Raw genomic sequence first — 22500 nt, forward strand, 5'->3', positions numbered from 1 at the left:
TCAACAGAGTGAAAAATTTCACTATAGCCACTGCTGCAAAATCCCTGATGATATACTTCCATCTGTCTGATTCCTGGGAAGCAAAGAGTCAGCTGCAATGGGTCACTTGGCTGCCTGCAGTGGAACAGTCTGATCTAAGCTGTGGCATAGTTTGGGTCCATTCAAAATGTGTGTGCATTGTCCACGGGTTATTTCACATCAAAATTAAAGTAACAGCAAAAAAAAGAGTCAGGCTGTCAGTGCATACATATCGTGGAAATCTATTCAAGGGATAAGTAAGCCTGGCCTTCTCTGTAAAGCTGTTATAGGCTGTGAGATTTGTCAGCTCTTTCAGGCTAGGCAGAGATAGTGTGGTCAATATATGGATGGGATTTCTATCACAGCAGAGTTGGCTGATTTTCTGAATTCCCAGGAAATAAATGAACAAAGGGCTGTCTGCATTTTGTGCCAAACGCTTTCCTTCTCCTCTCTCACCCAAAAATGTTCTTAGGAGCTGAGTCTCATTCATTGCTCAGGCTGAATATCCCTTTTGTTGTACGCAGCCAAAGACAGGCTCTTCATACACAATGAGCAGTTTAAAGAATTTTAGATGAGACAGTAGCCTGAAGTCTCTGGCTCAAGGACACAGAGTCTGGAGGACTCGGGACCAGCAGAAGAACCTGCTGTCAGAACTTAAAAGTCAGTGCTTCGCTGACAAGGTAGGTGTTTGCCAACAGATTGTTTCCACTTGCAGTAAACGATACTGAGGCCCAACAGAAACATGCCTGAAACCCCTCTGCCTTTGTAGATGTATCCCAGATGGGCGGTGCCAGATGATGAGCAGAGGGATTTGAAGCATTTGACATGTGCTTTGCTTGGCTCCAGATAGAGCAGCCCCAGCAGGGGTAGGGCAGAGAGGGTAGACCTGGCAGTTTTTAGGGAAGCAGCTTGGCCTTTTATTTGGCTGGCTTGGTCATCAGAAGCCATGCTGAGACACAGGCTTGGAGGCCTTGGTGAGTTCCCTTCGGTCCTCCTGGTGGGCAGCAGAACTGGCCCCAGCCCAAGAATATGCCACAAGCCTTTCCTTTTCTCTGTGTAGGCACTGCAGCAGCTGTAACGAGGGGGAGGCAAACATGAATATTCACACTTCATAACATTTCTTTTTGGTTGTGAGATGAAGCCTGCCCAAGACCAGCTCACCCCAGTCTCAGCTGATGCCTTTAGACCACAGGGCTTGTGGTTAATTGGCCAGTTGTAGCCAACCTGTCAGCATGCTGTCAAAATATTAATCATCCAGCACCACTCCTTTTCAGGATGGCAGTTTTAGCAGCAAAGAAATTGAATTTCCAGCTCTGGTCATGACAGCTCTGAAATTGGTTTAATGCAGGGGAGATCTCCTCAGTGTTAGAGAAGATAGGGAGTGTGTCAGTGATGGTGTGCTTCCACTGAGTCCTGCGGTTTGAATTTAAGAGTCGAAGCAAAGAGGCTATCTCAGTACATCACCAGCTTACGGTTGTAATAGGCCTGGTGAGCTCCTTGGCAAGTCCTCTTATCTCCTGCCCACACGACGTGTTACTTGAAAAAACGAAGTAGACAGAAAATTGTGCTAAAGCCTTCTCCTTTCTTCAGACCTGTGCTCAGTGTCCGGCTGTGCTGCCGGGGCGGCTTGTCTGTGTCTGCAGTCTGCCTGACAACGGCTGGGGCTTGCCGTGGTCCCCTTCTCCCTCATGTTGTTATAGCTGTATTACTTCATTTATGTCAGAAAGAGAGGGCCTTTGCCTAAGAAAATGAACTGGAACCTGGGGGAAATAAGTTTCTCAGCTAGCTCTGACACCTTTTACAGAAGGCTGTGCAAGCCACTTAGTCTTCCAGTGTTCTGGACCTCTGCACAAAAAAAATGTAGAAAACAAAAGGTCCTCCCATTCCTTCTGCCTTGGTGATGGTGTTTGTATTGAATGCCCATAGCATTATTGCTGTGGTTTGTGCCTTCCAGGATAGTTTTAATATGAATAATAGTATGATAAATCTAATACTTACTGCCAGTTTTCCACTGAGAGGCTTCTTCTTCATATCAGAGCAAAATAGTGTCGTGTTGGAAAATGCGTGATCATTATTTTAGTTTAATGCATCATTGTTATTATTATCAACAGTAGTAAAAATAGCAATGTTGCAAAAGTGACCGAAGGCCCCAAGTCAACTTATCGTGTCCTCTGCCCAGGCTGAAAGTGATGCCAGGAAACTCTCCGGCCTCACAGAGAGATGACAGATTCAAAGCATCCCATCTGGCCGTGTTTCTAGGGTTCTTGCATTATTATTTTTCTTCATGGTTATTTTGGGCACTAGCAGATGAGGCAGTGAGATGCTAATTTAGGAAGTCTGTTTTTCTTGTATGCAACTAACATATCTTCATCTTGTCCCATCTTGTCTCATGATCGTTACCTTTGAATGCATAGATGTATTTCTGGATACTGCTTTGGAGTAAAGCAGAGCTGATGGCAATGTTACCAAATCCAGACACTGTCAGAAAAACAGAATGCAGAGAAGACAATAGATGATATGGGATTCCTAGATGATACACGATTCTGGGGTTTCACCAGATCTCCAGTCTGCCAGGAATGTGGCACCAATGCTGTCCAAAAACCCCACCTGTAGGAAGCAGTTACTTTTCTAGAAGAGTGATGCTGAACTGGATGGGCCACATGCCATGTGAATGCGCTGTGCTATGATCACTGCTTAACAGCTCCACATTGTTAAGGCTTTAGAGTTCTGGCTTGAAATAGGGTCCAAGATCAGAGAATAAACCAATCAATTAAATAACCAAGCAATTAAAATCCAAATCTAGCTAATATTTTGAAAAGAAATGATGAAAAGTTATTTCATCCAACCATGAATTCGAATTTAGGGTCCATCAAAAACAAAAAGCATAACATCAGACAAAATATATCATTTTTCATGTGTGTCCCATCTGTGCATTGCTCAGCATGCAGCCTTTCTCAGATAACACCATACACAGAGCTGCTCAGTTCTCTGTATTCAAATCTTTCTCCTGGAGCCTTTTCTCTCACCCAGGCTCTCCTGGGAGGCATGGAAGGGAGCAGCCCAGCTTGAAGAATCATCCTGAGTTATGTTCTTGTCAGCACTCGTTAAATTGAAAGCCATGTTCCTATCAGGATTGCATGAGAAGCCGCCAAAGGCCAGTGCAGGGAATCTGTGCATATTTAACTTTATAAAGCGTTTAGTAAAAATATATCTGTGCAGTGAGCAGGCTAAGAACCAAAAGCAGAAGAGCACAGCACAGAGGTGTAGTGGGATGCACGGGTCTGAATTTGGCTCTCAAAAACTCATAGATGTGAGACCAGGGCTCATGTGGATCTGTACAAACCCTTTTTGATCTGGGTAACCATCCAGCTGGAGCAGGATGGAGCTTGGCATGTCATGCAGAATCTGCTGTGGGTCTGGGGGGTTTCAAGTGAAGCCAACACAACACATACGTACCCTGGACACAGAGTTTTCCCACAAAAATAAGAGTAAATAGCCTTCTTGTTATGGTTTTCAGGGGCAGTAAGTTGGATTGCTACTTCATGTTGCTTCCCAGCTGTCAGAGCTGGGAGTCAGACTGGCATAGATGGAGATTTATGTGAAAATGTGCTCCCTCCGACCCACAGATGGTTAGGGAACAGCCAGAATACTTCTAGATAACCATATCGTTTCCTCAAGTATATCTACTCTGTAGCAGGGCTGTGTGCTCCCATGTAGCAGCTTGTTATTTTAAAACGTATCTGTTCTCTCCTACTTCTAAAAGGCCACCAGGAAGGCTTGTCACCAATCTCTTATGGAGCTAGAAGGGGGAGGAAAAGTGGAGTGTGAACAGTGAATATCACCTGCCATCTGGACAAAGATGGGATGAGATGTAAAGTTTGGATGCAGTTTTGTGGTTCTTGATCACATGCCAAGAGAGAGCTTGGCTACAGTTATTTTAAAGCATTTCCAGACAGAGGCAACCCTAGGCCATGGGGTAAGATACATGGAGCAGGATGCTGCTGTAGTCGCAGTGGGGCTTACCCTGCAGACAGGACCTACATGTCCTGGGAATAGGAGTATGCCAGGACAAGTGCTATGGTACGAGGTTTGTGGTCACAAAGAACTGTCAGAGATTTAAATGGGAGTTGGATATTGACATTTCATCTGGGATCTCTCACGTGTCTGTGGGAATCCAGTGTCTTTGTTTATCCACCCAGATTGATGCGCACTGATACCAGCGATGAGCTTCTTGGTGCTCGTGGCATCAAAGGGGTGTTGATTAAATCTTGCTCTGGTTGAGGTCAGTGGGGAATGTGGAGTGGGTTTTAAAGAACCCCAGAAAGCAGGTGTTCTGTTGCAGTGCTATCCTCTCCCTTGGGTCAGAACAGTACTTGTGCAGACTTCGTAAACATAATCTAAGGATTATGGAATCCAAGGGTTCCATGGGCAGCCTCCACAACCACAGTGCAGTCTTGATAGCAGTGCTGTGATAGAGCCATATGGTTGTAGAATCATTAAGGTTGGAAAAGATCTCCAAGAGTACCTAGTCCAACTGTCCACCTACCACCAATATTACCCATTAAACCAAGTCCCTAAAGTACACATCTCCACGTTTCTTGAACACCCCCAAGGACAGTGATTCCACCACATCCCTGGGCCTGTGCCAGTGCATCACCACCACCCTTTTGGAGAAGTTTTTCCTAATATCCAACCTGAACTTCCCCTGGCGCAACTTAAGGCCATCACCTCTTCTTGGAGAACAGGCCAGCCCTCACCTCCCTACAACCACCTTTCATGGAGTTGTAGAGAGCAAAATATATTTCAATTGACTTTGGACTTAGAACTCTCAGATCTAAACATTAACATAGTAAACATCCTGAGCCATGTTCTCTGGGAGGGAATCTTTGCCATAAAGTAGGCTTTGGTGCAATTGAGGACTTCTATCCCATCTGAAGATCTGGCTCAGTAATTGTGCAGAACATAAAAAAGAAACCTGTGAGTGCTGTAAAAAAGGGAAACTGTTACTCTGGGAGTGTGTTGGTTGGGTATTTCAGCACTCATAATTAACATTCTCTTCCTAAACTGTAGCACAAACTACTTGCAGAATGGGCTTTTTCTTTTATTGCTGCTTGTTTCACTAACTAAATTTATTAAGTCATTGGGTCTGTGTGCGGATGTGTGTATTTGCTATTATCTTTTGGGTTATAATAGAAGGAGATGTTTAGGGAAAAAGAGCTGCTACTTCCTTGGAGCAGTACCAGGACTGTGACACCACTGGGATGGCATATTTTGAAGGAGCTGAGATATCCAAGGGTGGCTGTGCATTGCCAGAATGCTCTCTGCTTCCTGCAGGGTTTGTGTCTGGAAGTCTACATTTCCATCTGCAGATGGCAGGAGACACTACTGGGGTCAAGGAGAAATTAAACATCATATTTTTCTAAAACAGAAATAGGTGTTGGGGCAAACCATGGTGCCTTACACCCTCCCTGAGCAGGTCAGGTCGTTGCACTAAGAACAAAAACCAAAATGCCAGTTACATCCATTCAGATCCTTTCTGTGTTTCAAAGGGTCATTCAATGCAGTCTCCCTAATTTTGTGTGTGATAGATGCCATTTTACTTTTTTCCTAAACTGTGAAATTTCCAATCAAGCTGGAGTTAGCACAAATGAGATCTGTGTTTGTTTTTCAAAGCAAGTCTAATTACTCTGTCTTAGTGGAATTGCCTCTTGTTCAAGCGGTTGGGTTGAGATACAGAAAGCAAGTTGCAGGCAAATGCTATTCATTTTGCATGTAAATTGCTAACATTTCTTGTGCAAATATTTCATGCAGGTTTTTAGTTTAACAATTAAAAAAATATATATCTGCTTTTTCAAATCACTTCCAGTAGTATCTGTTGACATTTAACAAAATGTCTCAGTCTCAAAACCTTCAAACAGTGAAAAAACAAATATATTTATTTACTTTCAACCCAGAAAATCATGTAGTCAAGAGTACCATACCTATACCATTACTTCTGGAGGAGGTTGTAGGGGACAGCCTGAGGGTCCCTTTGCTGTTTTTACCTTTTGCTAGATGAGTCTCTCCATCCAGCACACTGAAATAATCTTAAAAACCAAAACAAGCATAAAGATCTGGACAATAATTCAGTGGTTTTCCCAAACCACCTTCAGTTATCTCTGATTTCAGCCCATGCAGCAGTTCCTGCTCAGAACTATTAGTGTGAAGTCTGTCCTGTTCACCTACACTCTGCTTTCTTCTGAGCTCTTCTCAACTCAAGATAACTGAACCAGCAGTTCCCACCTGGTCTGACATAATTGCCACAATTAATTTTGACAGTAAAGCTTGTAGATAGGTTCTGCCATTAATATCCCGAGATCCTTTTGTTATGGGGAGGCACAAATCAAGAGATATGGGCAGCAGCCAAGTGACATGACGTAGCTGTGCCTTGTAAACTTTGGAGGCTAGACATTGGCCACCAAGAAGGTATCAATGAAGAAAAGCATAAGGATGCATGCAATATCCCCTTGGCAGAGTGCCCTGAATGCTGCTTGTCTGCCCCATCTCTTTTCTGTGAAGACCATAGGGGTTGTCAATAAGGCAGTGCAAGGAATTGCACCACAGTGTGTGTTTGTCCCTGCACGGCACAGTGGAACACCAGCTGTTGCTAACAGGGTGTTGTATGTAACAAGAAAAATAACAGTGGATACAAATGGTGCCATTTAACTAGAACTCTGCTGGGTTTTCTTAAACCTACCTAATGAAGAGAACTGTGTTTTGATGGCATTGCCATATTTCAGTTAATTTATGGGGAGTGAGGAAGCAAGCAGCCAACTCACAGAAGCAATCAAAAAGGTTTATTTGCTTGTGTCATTTCAGGGGAGATTAAACACATAATGGAAATCACTATTTCTGCTTTATTTTTTATGTCTTCATTAAAAATGTCCAATTAAAAAATAACATAATTTTGCTTCTTTAGTGGTACATTAATGGTGATAGGTCAAGAAGGAATGTCCTCAAGTAGCGCCAGGGATGGTTCAGGTTGGATATTAAGAAAAGTTTCTTCTCAGTAAGAGTGATGGTGCAGTGGCACAGGCTGCCCAGGGCGGTGGTGGTGTCACCATCCCTGGAGGTGTTCAAGAACCATGGAGATGTGGCACTGAGGGATGTGGTCAGTGAGCAGTATTGGTGGTAGGTGGACAGTTGAACTGGATGATCTTAGAAGTCTTTTCCAACCTTCATGATTCTGTGATTCTAAGGGGGTATGTGGCATGAGGTGATTTCATGAACTACTGCTGTATGTCAGAAAATAGTAGACTTTAAAATAGATATTTACATGAACACTTGATCTTTTAATCTTAATTTTAAATGATAATCTAGATATCTTTTTCTTTCTATAACCACGATTTCAATATGCAGTAGTTTTTATATTTCTTCTTCATTGAAAATGAAAAACCGTCTTTGTTCCAGATTGAAATGAAAGCAAACATTGAAAATCCAAACGTATCATAGAATCATAGGTCATTTGGGTTGGAAAGAACCCTTTAAAAGTTGTCTAGTGCAACTCCCGTGCTTGGCAAATTCCATGTTCTGGGGAAGTCAGTGCTTACCTCTCCCCAACTAAAACCTTTCCAATCCAGATAAGGAGAATTTTGTCAAAACATTTATACTGGTGGGACAGTCAAGGTGTGGGAAAGGGGCTGAGCGCCCAACCTGTTTGCAGGGATGCTCCCATCCATCATGGGGTTTGCTGTCTGGCTGGCCTGAATGAGAGCTGTGTGGGCTGGGTGTTGGCTCCGGGTTAGCACATCTTCTGCAGCCAGGCACAGCCTGCAGATAAAGAGCAGATTTGAGCAGTGCTTAAACTCTGATCTTCTGGAAAACTACTTTAAGCACTGTGTTATAGTGCTCTAAGTCATCCAGATCTCTCTCAATTTGTTTCACTCCCTCTTCCTAAAATATTCCTCCAGCAAGAAAGACTCCTTAGACAGGGGGCAAAGCAACCCATTGGGCTGAAAGTGTTTTTATGTGCGTGGTGCTGATTGATGCAAGCTTCACATGTGCAGCACAGCTCTGTGCTTTCTACTGTGCTTTATCTTCAGTGGTTTCAAGCCTGCCCAGCTCCGCAGGTCTGCTGCACATGGGATTTATTGTCAGGCCAACAACACTTTATATAACCCCCAGAGCACTGGGGAATACATGCCTGAGTGTTGCTGAATGTTCAAAATGCTCAGTCTTAAAATGAGGTCTGCAGTAAACGTGTGGCATTACTCCAGATGCTTTGCTCAGATGTTAGTCATGGGTTTTCCATTAGGGAGGATGGAGAAGCGCCCTAAGGTCTCTGAGTGGCGGTTGCATGGGAGGGAGCATTGCTGTCCTGGAGCAGCACTGCCTTCACTGTGGGCTCCAAGATGCCTTGTCTGGGTCCTGCAAGATGAGATTATTTTTTTAATAATGTTCTTTTTTCTTTAGAAAAGCTAATTTGTCATAATTTGAGGGGGTGTCATTTTGGCTTTTTCTTTTTGTTTGGATGGTTGGCTATGGGTTTTTTTTTTTTTTTTCAAGAATATCATCATTTTAAGAAATACAGTGGGAGCATTTTTTTGGCTAGGATGAACTTCCATTTAAGTCTGGAAAAAAAAAAAATCCAATCTTGGACCAGTAATGATGTCTGTCTTAGTGAAGAGCTGGGAGCCTGCTGGCAGAGTCCCATGGGCAACCAGATCTTTTTCAAAGAGCCTTAATGTTATTTCCCTGTTGTAAAAACCTTGAGAAGTTTGCAGGACACGGCAAGGTAGCAGACCAGTTCTGTGTGTCTGAATTTACATCTTTATCAGAACATTTTCAAGCTTTGTGCCAGCATTTCCTCCTGCCCTTTTTGAAAACAAGTAAGTTTGTTACTTGGTTCTTATAGTCCCATTTCTCCATATCCATTTCCATGATCCTGGCAAGCTGCCTTTTGCCTGTATTTGTAGAAGTCTCAGTGTTTTAGGCACTGCCCGTTGCACGTTTCTTGCCCATCATGCAAGAAGGTAAGAGCAAAACCAGTGGGATGCCCTGGGAGCAGCAGTGAGCAGTAAAGCTGCCACTTTGCTTCTCAGCTCTGGTTTTTTTTGTGTAGTACTTCAGCCCAAGTCCATGTAGATGAGACCTGGGAGAGCATACGCACTTCACAGTACGTCACACGAACAAGGGCATTGTGCTGGCTGGGTTTGCAGGCTTGCTGGGACACAAATTCTTGACTTCTGCATGTTTTTCAAACCTGTTCACTGTGCGTTGTTTTGTAAACCACAGCTCTGAAACGAAGCCTTCTCTTTCATTGGGGAGTTTTCTGGATGAGTACTGTTGCTGATGCCTGTTGTTTTCTATTGTTAAACTGACTGTAATGCGTGACCGTCCTGTATCACTCAGTGATGCCTAATTTAGGAAATCAGTGATTAATTCTCTCCACCTCTTTTTCTTCTCTCTCCCTCTCTCTCTGTCTCTTTCTCTCTCTCACTGCAGGATGTTTTCACACCAGAGTGCAAATTTAAGGAATCTGTCTTTGAAAACTACTACGTTATTTATTCTTCCACGCTGTACCGGCAGCAAGAATCCGGACGAGCGTGGTTCCTGGGACTCAATAAAGAAGGTCAAATTATGAAGGGAAACCGGGTGAAAAAAACCAAACCCTCATCACATTTTGTACCCAAACCCATTGAAGGTATGGAATCTCTCCCTCCATCCGTATGGTGTGGAGGGTGGGTGAGCTGGCAGGTGCGGATTTGGGGCTGCATGGATTGGGTGTTGGGGAGCACTTTTGGAGTGCTGGGCTGCACTGCTGGCATTCCATCCACTTTCCGTCTCATGTAAAAAACTCTGCACGTTATCACAGCTTGAGGCTTTGGTGGAAGTAGTGGAGTTGAATTTTTGTCCCTGCTTGCTGACAGTACATTGCTGAAGTGTGCCATGGGCTCATGCCATGGCATTTTTTTATGGGCTGGAACGTGGTAGATGGGAGAGATGTACTGCAATAATCTTAGTCCTTATAAGGTACTAACTTAATTTTGGAAACAAGCAATTGTCCCTTTTCTGTTAATTATAAATTAGAGAGAAATTCAGCTCTGCATTCACAGGTATCTGCTCCCTTTGCACAGAAGATGGAGGTGTTGGAAGAAGAGAGAATGTCACAGGTGTGCTTCTCCTGTGCTTGTTCTCAGTGACTTTTCTGCAGCTGAGAGCCAATTGGAGGCAGCAGCAGAGCTAGCTTCCTCAGCCCACTTTGGGTTGTGCTAAAGACCAGGGCCCGCTTCAGCAGGAGGTTGGGTTCCATTCCTCTCCTACCTTGGCGAGGAAGAGGCTTTTACAGGTGCTAGCTGTCCCAGCTGGGTTTACAGCTCCTTCTTATAGCTCTTTGCTACCTCGCTGGCTGCTGGCACTGAGCAGAGCCTTGGAATCCAGATTTCTTCCCCAGTGCAGCACATGTGGTGGCTGTTGAATGGCTCAGTAGTTGTCTTCCGCATGAGTTAAAGTAGGCCATTCTGCGGTTCTCCTCACAGAAAGATTCACCATAATAGAGGTGCCTGGCCGCAGCGGAGTTCTCATTGCAGCAACTGCTGCTCCAGCTTTCATTTTGAAAAACCAAACCCAGCCTGAGAGCTTCCCTTTCCTGCAGTTGCCTCCTCCCACACTTGCTTCAATCACAGCTGTCACATAACCTCCTGAGCGAGCGAACACTTTGGAAGTTGGCAGCCAAATGAAGGGCTCCTCCACCCCTTCCCTCCTCCACACGCTTTGCAGGCGGCCTCTGCTGCATCAAAGAGCTGGCAGCCTCCCAAGCCCAGGCACGTGTCAGCTTCCCAAAGCATTCAGCTGTCTGGGACTGTGGCTCCAGACGGAGGGCTCTGTTCCCAAGCCCAAGATTCATTGTCGGTAGCAGAGGGCTGGAGTAAAACGTGCTCAGCTCCACGTGACTTGTCTGTGCTGCATCCATCAAAGTCTCTGCGAGCAGAGCTTGCAAGCAGAGATGTTAGAGAAAAGGGGCAACTCCTGCCCTGGTTTAACAGCATCTTTCTCTTTGAGATGACTAGAAGGAACGAGTGACAGCACTCTCCTGCTGTATTTGCACATCCCTTCCGCTGAGCACGGTGGCATGCCCCAGTGTGTGTCCTTTGCTGCTTATTCAGGCCGGTGCTATGCTGCTTCCATCTGCAGTACGTACGCTTTTGCTGTGATCCCACCACCAGCATTAACACTGTGACACAGTGCTGACACGGTGATGTATGCACAGAGGATTCGGGTCCTGTGAAAAGAAGCAGTGTCGCATGCAGTGCCAGGAATCACTTCACCCACCACTTCAATGGCAATTATCTCTGAGCTGAAACTTCCCAGCTGATTGCTGTGCGCAGAAAAATTATGCAGCAGCTCAGTGAAGGGAACGTTTGCAGGAAAAGGAATCACAGAAAAGCCCAGCTTGCTCCTGCAGCATTGACTCCTGTTGCTTCATACTGCTTTCTGAATTCAGAAGCTCTTTTCTCAGAATTGCAAATAGACAGTAAGCTAATGAGTAAGTATGAAATGTCCTCCCAAGGAACTTCTAAGGCCCACATCAATGTATGTGTGTGTGTGTGTGTGTGTGTGTGTGTGTATATGTATGTATATATATATATATATGTATGTATGTATGTGTATATATATATATATACACACAGTTGTGTCTGTGTATGTATGTGTGTTATCTCTCACAGGTACAGTCCTATGCTGTGCTAATCCTGCGGAGTGCTTTGTCTCCTGTAAATTGTCAGATGCTGGGGCTGTTCTGTGCAAAGCCACTGGAAAGGTTTCTGCATTTGGTTCATACGAGGGGTTAGGTTTGGTCTAGTGGAGGTAGGATGTGCTTGTTTGTTTTTGAAAATCACACCAAGCTTTATCAATATAAAAGCACACAAAAAAAAAAATGCAGTGAGTAATGATGGGAAACGTTCAGTTCCTCTCCCATCTGTGCGCTGGCAAAGCCAAGGCAAACAGCCTGCCCGTCAGCAGTTAATGTACTGTGTGGGGCCACTCTTGGTTAAAAACACACATACACAACACATTTCTTTTGATATTTGTATTTCTGATCGCTGATCATTTGTGCTAAATGAGCCTTTAAAGTGCAGACATATAGATTGAACCAGACCACAAGAAATTATCTTGGGTATAATTGTCACTTGGACACCGAGCAATCTTTTACAGCAATTTCAGTCTCCTTAAGTGTCTGCATTGATTAGTACTGGACAAACACTTCCATCTATGGTACCTCTTGTTTTTTCCATCTCAACTAATGGGGGACTCTTCCAATCCCTTAAGTAAAAATTCTATTAGATGCTTTTTGTGAATGAGCTCTGCTGTTTTTGGTTCCTTCTTGAAGACATCATTTCCAGACTATTCTACCAAAAGAGCTCCATGCCATCTCTCACTGGCCCAAACCCCAGTGTATATGGTGTGGTACATCATAGAATCATAGAATCGCTCAGGTTGGAAAAGACCTTAAAGATCATCGAATCCAACCACAACCTAACCATACTACCCTAACTCTAACAACCCTGTGCTAAATCACGTCCCTGAGCACCACATCCAAATAGTTTTTAAACACATCCAGGGATGGTGATTCAACCACCTCCCTGGGGAGCCTATTCCAGTGCTTAACAACCCTTTCAGTACAGAAGGTTTTCCTGATGTCTAACCTAAACTTACCCTGGCGCAACTTAAGGCCGTTTCCTCTCATCCTGTCACCAGTAAGAAGAGACCAACCCTGCTCTTGCTGTAAGCACCTTTCAGATATTGGAAGAGAACATAAGCTCTCCCCTCAGCCTCATTTTCCCGCACTAAACAGCCCCAGTTCCTTCAGTCTCTCCTCATAGGGCATATTCTCCAAGCCCTTCACAAGCCTTGTTGCCCTTCTTTGGACCTGCTCCAGCATCTCAATGTCCTTTTTCTCTACTGAGGTGCCCAAAACTGAACACAGCACTCGAGGTAGGGCCTCTCCAATGCTGAGTACAGGGGCAGGATTACTTCCCTAGTCCTGCTCACCACAGCATTCCTGATACAATCCCCTCATCAAGATCGTTAATAAAGATGTTAAATAGAAGCGGCCCCAGTACCGAGCCCTGGGGGACACCACTCGTGACTGGCTGCCAACTGGATTTAACTCCATTGACCACAACTCTTTGGGCGCAGCCATCCTGCCAATGTTTCACCCAGCAGAGTGTACGCCCATCCAAACCGTGGGCAGCCAGCTTCTCCATGAGGATGTTGTGAGGGACAGTGTCAAAGGCTTTACTTAAGCCCAGGCAGACCACGTCAACAGCTTTACCTTCATCCACTAAATGGGCCACCTTGTCATAGAATGAAATCAGGTTTGTCAAACAGGATCTACCATTCATAAACCCGTGTTGACTGGACCTGGTCCCCTGGTTGACCTTTAACTGGTCCATGATGGTTCCCCAGATTATCCATTCCATAAGCATCCCTGGCACTGAGGTGAGACTGATAGGTCTGTATCTACCAGGATCATCTTACCGGCCCTTTTTGAAGACGGGCGTCATATTTGCCAGTCTCCAGTCTGCCATGACATCCCCAGTTAGCCAGGACCAAAGGATGATGGAGAGGGGCTTGGCAACCACATCCACCAACTCCCTCAGCACTCTAGGGTGCAGTCCATCCGGCCCCATGGACTTGTGAGCATCCAGCTTTCGGAGCAGGTCCAAAACCATCTCACTGTGAATCATGCATGGCTAATTCTGTTCCCGATCCCTAACTACCAGCACAGGGGGCTGTGTTCCCAGGGAGTAACAAGTCTTACTATTAAAGACTGAGGCAAAGAAGGCATTAAGTACCTCAGCCTTATCCTGATACTTGGTCACCAAGCTGCCCTCAGCATCCAACAGGGGATGAAGATTCTCCCTAGCCCTCCTCTTGCTGTTGATGTATTTGTAGAAATATTTATTGTTGTCCTTTACCTTAGTGGCCAAATTCAGTTCTATTTGGGCTTTGGCTTTTCTAATTTTCTCCCTGCACAGCTTCACTACATACCTGTAATCATCATAAGTAGCTTGCCCACTCTTCCAGAGACCATAAACTTGCCTTTTACTCTTCAGTTCCAGCCAAAGGTCTCTTGTTCAACCAGTCCAGCCTCCTTGCCCGTCGGCGCATCTTCCGTGACTTGGGGATGGTCAACTCCTGCACCTTTAAAATAACTTCCTTAAAGTATTACCAGCATTCCTGGGCTCCCACGCTCTCCAAAACTACCTCCCAAAGGACCCTCTCAACCATGGTCCTAAAGAGGTTAAAGTCTACCCTCCAGAAGTCCAAGGTGGCAGTTCTGCTGACTCCCCTCCATGGTTCAACAAGGATCAAGAAATCTAGCATCTCACGATCACTATGCCCCCAGACAGCCTCTAACCTTTACATCCTCCACAAGACCTTCTCTGTTAACAAACAGCAGGTCTAGGATTTTGCTTCCCCTTGTTGGCTCCTTCACCAGCTGTGTCAGGAAGTTATCGCCCACACACTCTAGGAATCTCTGGGACTGTTCCCTATCTGCTGTATTATAAATCCAGCAGATGTCTGGGAAGTTGAAGTCTCCCACAAGAACAAGGGGGAGGACACCTTGAGACCTCACCCAACTGTCTATAAAGTGTCTTGTCCACCCCTTCATCCTGGTTGGGTGGCCTGTAGCAGACTCCCACGATAATATCAGTCTTAGTGGCCTTTGCTTTTCTTCTGACCCATAAACTCTCAACCCTATCATCACCATCATTAATTTCCATACATTCACATTCTTTCTTAACATAGAGGGCTACACCACCACCTTTCCTGCCTTAAGCAGGAAGCATCTGGCCCCTCTTCCTCCCTCTGAGTCAGCAGAGCTGCCCCTTATTCCAGACCCATGGTGCCTCAGCCCTTGGGCCTTGGACACGTGTCAGTTGTTAGGAACATGACGTGTTGATGACTGGCCTACCACTCTATCAGTCTGTGTTAAACACAGCTCCTCTTTTGTACCTGTCTTTCAGGCAGACAGGCTTTGGTATGTTCTCTGCCCTATACTAACTCATTTGTTCATCTATCAAACTGCTAATCATTTTATTAGATGGCATACATGCTGTATTTTAACCATGCTTTTGCTTGGCCATTTGTCATCCTGCACTGCCTTTCTCACCTGAACACGCTGACTCCATCTGGCAGCATCCAGCACGTCGAGCCTCCGGGCAGACGCCAGCTCAGACAGCTCTGAAATGCATCGGCTGGGCCTGGGGAAGGAACACAGTAATTAGAGGCAGAAAACGAGAGTGCATAATCACTCGCTCCCTCCTGCCCCTAGCTGTTGCTCAGATAATTAATTCTCTCCACCGGAGCATCAGCTAATGCAGCCGCTGCTGCAGCGGCACTCGGAGCTGTGCCCAGCCCTGCCCTCCTGCTTGGAAAAACCTCGGCTCCTCCAAACTCCTGAGACCTAGGGCAGGGAAAGCCACCTACATGGATGTACCTAAGCCCCTTTAATAAGCTTTTCCTTGTATTCTAGAGAAAGGCAGTGAGGAGTGCGTAGGCACCTCCAAACCTCTTCCTGTTGCAGCAATGCCAAGTGAAGCACTCAGGGTTTAGGGCACATTATGTGCTTCCTGAGCTCTGCTAGTCCCTGTGCCCAGGGAGACAGCACAGGGTGCATCCAGCTTCCCTGTGAGGGCGGTGTGCTGGTGCTGTGCTTGGGAAGCAGCAGCAAGGCAGCAATCCTGTGCCAGCACACAGGTGAGAGGATCAGCTGTGCCTGGGTGACAGCAGCCCCATCATGCTTTCAGTCTTTGGAGAGGATGCTCCCCACCTTGCTTGACCCCCCTGACCTCTCCATGCCTACCTGCTTGCAGAACTCTTTGTTCATGCTGAGCAGCCTGCACCAGGAGCTGCAGGCACCAGGCAGGGCACAGCCCCGCTCCCACTCTCCCCATTCCATGCAGCAGATCAGGCTCACGGCGCTTCCCAATTAAAGCATGAATATGGATGTGTTGATTAGAATCTGGGACATAGGAGCTGATTATCTGATTGAAGCTCTGAAGCATTCGCTGGGTTTGCAGACATGAAGGGCTCTATTTGGCTTGGTGTGTGGGTGTGGGTGGGTGGGAGAAGAAGGAGGGAAGCCTGTTCTCACCAAATTGCTCATCCTTCCCAAGCTGCCTGGTGCTCTGTGCACACAGCCTCACTCTGTCCTTACAACCCCATGCACACACATCTGTGTACACATACCCAGGCAATATTTAGTGCGTGATGCCACACAAATTCTGCATACCCCAGTGATATGGGTGTATCTAAATACTGAAAATACACAGGTCCCATGCTGCTGTAGGTTTTCTGGCATGATTTGTTGGCACAGCCTGTCTCGTACTGAAGCTTTGACAGTACTGTCTGAAAAGCATAGTGAACAGCCTCCAGCCCTACCCCTTGTCAGCGCTCATAGCATCTGCTGGAGTGGAGGATTAACCTTTAATTCCTGTCTTATTTGCTTGCTCGGTACAGGGTTTCCTTAATTTTCAGTTGCACGGTGTTTACTTCTGCAGCCTGATTTGTATTCGTGACTCTGAGACTGGTGCTGATGCAAAAACCTAAGCTGTGCCTTGAATTTCTCTGTGTTTCTTTGTCTGTCCTTCTGGGCATTGAACTCATATTCCATTGCCCAGCTGGAATACTGAGGCTGGGAGCTGGGGGGCGAGTTTAATGCACACAGCTGCTTGGGGAGGACTCATGCAAATGCCTATGGACCTGAGGTCAGGCTAAAGGAGTTGGGACTGGGGCAGAACTTTGTGTATGGCAGAGCACGGGGGTACCAGCAGCACAGAACCACATTTCTGATGGGAGAGCATCACATCAGAGAATGATTATGATTATGAGGTTTGGGTGGCTCAGAGGCAAGCATAGCTTTGATTCAAGACTCTCAGAGTCTTCATGTCGGAGATTGAGGACTGGGAATCCTCAAACCCACTACTGGATGATAAAAGCATCTTGAGGCAATGGTGCTGTGAACTGGAATGCTTATTTTATGTATATATTAAAGAAGAGTAAAGCATAGAAAGCCCAGACTGACTTACCCACAGGGAAGCAGAAATCCCTTGTTTCTGTCTGTGCCTCTGGAAGGATCTGGCTGGCAGCAAAGGCAGATAGCAGATCTTGCTCGATAAGAGGATCTTCCACTGGGTCACTGAGGCTTTTGTATGTCTGCGCCTGTGTTGTACCGGGGTGAGGACTTCAGCCTCGCATACAGATAACTCATGGTGGTCAGTGATGCTGTGACTTCAGGGCTGCTAACGGGTGTCTTTTCTGTTTGCAGTGTGCATGTACAGAGAGCCATCGCTGCATGAAATTGGAGAAAAACAAGGACGCTCTAGAAAAAGTTCAGGGACGCCAACCATGAACGGAGGCAAAGTCGTTAACCAAGACTCGACATAGCTGACAAACACCCTCCCTCCCTCCAGCTCCTCCCCTCCCACCCACCTTCCCACCCCACCCGGCGAACCCACACTGAGAGGACGACAGCTGAGCAAGGCAGGACCTACGGTAGTGGCTAGGAGCCCGAACTCCAGGAGCTTCCTTTATGTAGGACGAGGAAACCGAACCCCAGATCTTGCCTGTTGCAACGTTTTAAAAAACAAAATAAAACACACACACACACACGAGGGGAAAAAAAAAAAAAAAAAGAAGAAAAAAAGAAAAAAAATGTTTTAAATCAGGACTTCCATTAACATTTTCAAAGCAAACTGTTTGCTCTGTGATCAAAGGGGGAAAAAAGAAATCTCATCTCTGCATAATAATAATAATAACAACTAATAAATACAATAATAATAAATAAAGATGTTACCTTTAAAAAAATAAAACGAAGCTTTTGGAAAATCGAACTTAGCAATAATGATGTGTGAGAAACTCAGGCCAGGACTGTGCTTTCTGCCTTATGCTTCCGCCTCACGTTCACACCACTGGGTTTGCCATCCTCGCTTCCCTGGGGATGGATGGGATTTTTCACACAGCAGGAAAGGTAGGGACGGATTATGACTGTGTTTGTTCTGCTATCAATAAAATATGGCCTGTCCGAATTAGGAGTCTGACAGTTATGGGCAACAAACGAGCTGCTCTGTATTCAGCTTTTTCCATCTACATTCAGACACTGTGTAGTTATTTGTTGCCAGTGTCACTGTGCGGATATGTTTGACCCAAGTCTGGCATTTTATGCCTTTTTATCATAATTATTTATATTTATAGGCTTGTTTTACTGTATTAGTTGCCAGAGGAGTTTCAGAAATGGGTTTTCAGGTCTCACAGGATGAAATTATGATATTTATTAGAGGAGAGCGAGAAGATAAAGGGAAGGAAGGATGGCTGCTTGCTTTAGAAACGAAAATGGAGGCAGGAACACTGCTAAGTCCCTGCTGGCAGCAGTGACAAGGCACTGCCGGGGGGGTGGCAGTAGTGTTTCCTTGTGAGCCTGGCTCAGGTGCCAAGAATAAATGCCCTTGGCTTCCCTAGATGGCACAACACTGCCCTGCCTGGGTGCTGGGAGGGTTTTGGTGCTCAGGCCATGGTTCAATCTGTTGGAGGGAAAAGCAAAGCCAATAAGTAAATACCCAAGGGTTTGAAGGGGAGTAGTGGGTCAGAATAGCCCATTACACAAGTAAAAACAGCCCAAAGCATTGCTATTATAAGCCAGGCAGGAGTGTCTGTTTCCTTCATGAAATTATGGGCGCACATAAAAAATGCACAAAATAGCACTGTAATTCTCGGGTCTGCTTTGTTGTCACAGCCATTGCATACCGCAGAGCTGCTCTGAGAGATGATGAGCAACCCAGCTGCTGGCTGGGCTGGGCGAGCAGCTGTACAGGCACCAAGAGGGCAAATGCTGAGGGTATGGAAGACTCCCAAGTCACAAACAGATACGTAGTGAGTCAAAGCCCAGCCTTATCTGATACAACTCACAACCTACATTTCAGTTTCCTCCCATACTACAGGGATCTCCCAAAATTAGGCACTAGTGGGTTGGGGGTTGGCTGCTTAAGCACACGTGTGATGGACATCCAAAGACGTGGAGCCTAAAGACCATCACGCAGAGCTAGCAGTCCCATGACCTAACCAAGCCACCAATGCCCAGTCACAATTTGGACCCTCCTGCCCCAGCCCTGGAGGTCACAGTTCATGGAGCACAGCAGGATCTGTGGGCTGTGAGCAACAGCAGATCCAGTGAGACTAAGTGCTAACTTTTCTACTGTGTTTCTCACATTGGGCCTTTCCCCAGTACTGATTTTCATTTGCCAAATCACTGCTAGAGTGAGCCCCTAGAAATGCCATGCTCCGGCCAAAATGTCAAAGGAATCTGCTGCTTCAGTCCATTGTGTTTGAGCTAATCACCTCCATGTGACACTCACTGTGCTGGCCCATAATGAGAACTAATTAGTGCTGCTCACACCCACGGTTTACACTACCTCGGAGGGAACGGAGAGCAGCTCTTCTGCCATGGGCTTTAAGTGCTGGCTTTCCTTGCTGCCTACTTGGCCTTGGCAGACCGTCAGCCACATATGGTGGCATGAGGCACAATAAAAGCCTCTCACACACCTTAGGAAACACTGTACACCCTCTAACCTGTGTGGAAAATGGTCAGATCAGCTCATGGTGGGACATAAGAACAGCCCCAAAAACACTGGGGCTACACAGCCAGCTCCACGCCTGGGAGCTGCTTAGCTCCAGGTGCCCCAAAACTCATCACACACCTGACAAAGCCCAGGAAAACCTTCTGCTTGTTGGTATGAAGGTCTGTGTGTGTGTTTGATTTAAACTCCCTGCCCCTCTCTCAGTGAAGTGCTGTGGGTTATGTTGGTTACTCATAAGGGAAGACTTCACAGAGATCTTTCCTGCTTTGAGGCTCTTACACTCTCTTCACTGTTTCCCACTGTTATTTCACAGTGTCAAAGTCCTGATGAGTAACATCTCTTTTTTTCCTTTTCTATCCACAACCATTTACAGAGCTCCGACACTCAGTTTAACACGCTAGCAGCTAAAACCCTTGCCTACGTGTGGTACTAGGAGGACAGTTTCCCTCCCCAGCTATGGTAGCATGCCACTGGGAGAACATCTAGTACACAAAATGGCCAACAAATGTAAATTGTTAAAGTAAGCTGTGTTCATCTCACCTGGCCCCCAGCAACTGTTAACTCTGCTAACTCTTTGCTCTCAGAGTAACACACACTGCCACGATTTCTGAATAAATGGAAGAATTTGGATATTAGAAGTCCAGCAGCAGGAAGCACTTCATAGCACAGAAATATCGTTACATTTAGAGGGTTCCTATGCTCTATCCTTGACAGTTCTTTAACTGTGCCGGCTGCACTGCTCTGCCAGTACATGCTATGCAACAAAGACTCCTCTCACCTATACAACAAGAGCAAAGCCTGATGACTGCAGGTTGTAAATCAGAGATTTAGTGGGAAAAAGACACCAGAACAAAAGACATGCCATACTGTGCCAGCAAGGCATGCCACAAGTGTCAGCGCTAGCATGTGACAATGTGCTGTGAAGTGAAGCTAACACTCGACAAAGCAACTTATGAAAGTTGTCTATCAACACTACTTTTTTCTTGCGCTCAGATAGGGTCTGCCTGGTGGAGCCCACGCAATCCTTCAAGCTGTCACGGGCCTCACTTTGCACCTTTACACCCTTAAGCTGCACTGATCACGCACCATAAGCGTGGACTCCCCAAAAATCCAAAACATCCACATCTCAGCAAAGCTGAAGTGAGCAGCGGTGTGAGCTCCCTGCACTGATTGGAGATAACAGGAAACGAAATGTGCCATCTTTCCTGGTTTCACGCCAGCAAAGCTGAGACATGGATGTGTGGCAGACATTAAAAAACTGTCTTTTCGAGGGCTGCAGTACCCAAAAACGAAGGCGCACAGCTATCATCAGTCATAGCAAACAGAACCAAACTTTCTTATGAGCATGCACTAAAAGACATTACCTTTAATATGTGGACGCTGATGATGGAAGGACTTGGTACCAAAACATAGTCAATCTTGGGCCTCCAACCGTTGTAGCACAGATGGTAGGACTCTGTCTGTACATCAGCTTGCATCAAGAAAAATAAAGACAACGAGGAGAGTCACAGGTAAATGTCTGCAGGGCCAGATTCCTCTCAGCACTACAAGATGTTTAGTTGCTGCTGTGGGATGACCCACTGCAAGTACCTACAAGCAAAATCAAACAAAACATCATGGTATTTCCTCAGTGAAGCAGAGTGGTTTCCATGGCATTCACATTTTCGTCTCCCACAGCCAATGTTTCAGCCTTCAAGGTGATGGAAGGCCGTTTCCTTGGAATACAAAGCAGCAGAGCTTACAGCCTCCTCACCAACATGGAGTAATGCTGAAGAATTATCATGGCATCAACAAGTTTTGCCATGCTCTTCTTAAACACCTTGATTAGAGACAATCATAACATTTTTAACATCTTGTTTAAGCACCTCAAACCTGCTCAAACCTTCGTGGCCACAAAGCAAAAGCAAAGTAATCACCATTTCAGAACAGAGCATTCCAACAATTAAATAACCAATTGCACACACTGAAAGCTGGATGCTTTCACAGCCCCCTGCCCTTGTGGACCCTGGGAACTTTGTCTTTCACAAAAGAGATGTAGGTCACCATGGCTCCAGGGCTCAGTTCACCAGTGCTCATCATTGTGATGGTACAAGGAGCTCACACAAGCACCAGGGCATCCCTGCTGGAGGCAGTTGGAGGATTTGGTCTTTCACAGTGGTCTGGAAAGGGCAGGAGCTCTGGTCAAACAGCTGTTTTAAAAGGGAGAAGATGCTTCATTTACACCATGCTCTGGTGCAGGCATGGAGATAATTCATCTTTGGGAAATGCCATTAATGTTTACGGAGCAGTACGAATGGATGTGGACTCTCCAGAGGGGAAGGAAGAAAAAAAAGTATTACCAATTAAAAAAATTAAAAGTGTCTGGGTATGGAATCTGAGCAGTAGCAGAGGGTAACCCTCCCAAGAGCCTATTAAGAATGGGTTATATATTGTTCCATTTTCCATGCTCATTACAATCACTGCCCCAATAATAGCTACATGCTGTGCCTTTTTCTATTCTAGTACAATATTCCCCATGGGAACTAAATATCTCAGTTTAAATACTGAACAGAGCTGGTAGAAGAAAGCAGGATGTTTCTGTTGTGCTAACCTTGTGTGTTAATCTGCATTTTTGGGAGCTGCTTACTACCTCTTTTTCATTGCCTGACCCAGAGGACCTCCCAGAGCTCCATGCCTCCTCCATGCAGGGAAAGACAAGAAAACACTGTCCTGGGCCATTCTGCTTCTGAGCAGAATGGTTTGTGCAGATCCCATAGCCAGTACCCCAAAATCTGCAACACGGAGATCACAGAATGGCTAAGGTTGGAGGGGACCTTAAAGAACATCTAGTTCAAACCCCTGCTATGGGCTGGTTGCCCCCCCC

General features: G+C 45.8%; 1 protein-coding gene and 2 long non-coding RNA genes across 7 annotated transcripts in view; 1 reads left to right on the forward strand and 2 right to left on the reverse strand.

The window, feature by feature from the left end:
- The window catches only part of FGF12 (fibroblast growth factor 12), a 189397-nt gene extending 171673 nt beyond the window's left edge, over positions 1 to 17724 (forward strand). For 4 of the 5 annotated variants that reach the window (XM_015291371.4, XM_046898319.1, XM_015291369.4 and 1 more), the window contains 2 exons: positions 9502 to 9700; positions 17333 to 17724. In XM_015291371.4, the coding sequence (XP_015146857.1) occupies positions 9502 to 9700; positions 17333 to 17451 (318 nt within the window). In that variant the 3' untranslated portion in view covers positions 17452 to 17724. The remainder of the gene's footprint in view (positions 1 to 9501; positions 9701 to 17332) is intronic. The other variant, NM_204888.1, reaches the window with a different exon arrangement.
- Positions 9699 to 17472, reverse strand: LOC121111547. Its single transcript, XR_005862185.2, has 3 exons — positions 17094 to 17472; positions 15176 to 15266; positions 9699 to 14202 (listed from the first exon to the last, which is right to left on the reverse strand). It is a non-coding gene; the product is annotated as an uncharacterized LOC121111547 (long non-coding RNA).
- Positions 17725 to 18753: 1029 nt separating the features above from the next.
- The window catches only part of LOC121111548, a 121390-nt gene continuing 117643 nt past the window's right edge, over positions 18754 to 22500 (reverse strand). Inside the window, exon 4 of the long non-coding RNA XR_005862186.2 lies at positions 18754 to 21227. This is a non-coding gene — a long non-coding RNA (uncharacterized LOC121111548). The remainder of the gene's footprint in view (positions 21228 to 22500) is intronic.

This window comes from Gallus gallus, chromosome 9, assembly GCF_016699485.2.
Source record: "Gallus gallus isolate bGalGal1 chromosome 9, bGalGal1.mat.broiler.GRCg7b, whole genome shotgun sequence".
In the NCBI taxonomy this organism is placed as follows: Eukaryota; Metazoa; Chordata; class Aves; order Galliformes; family Phasianidae; genus Gallus; species Gallus gallus.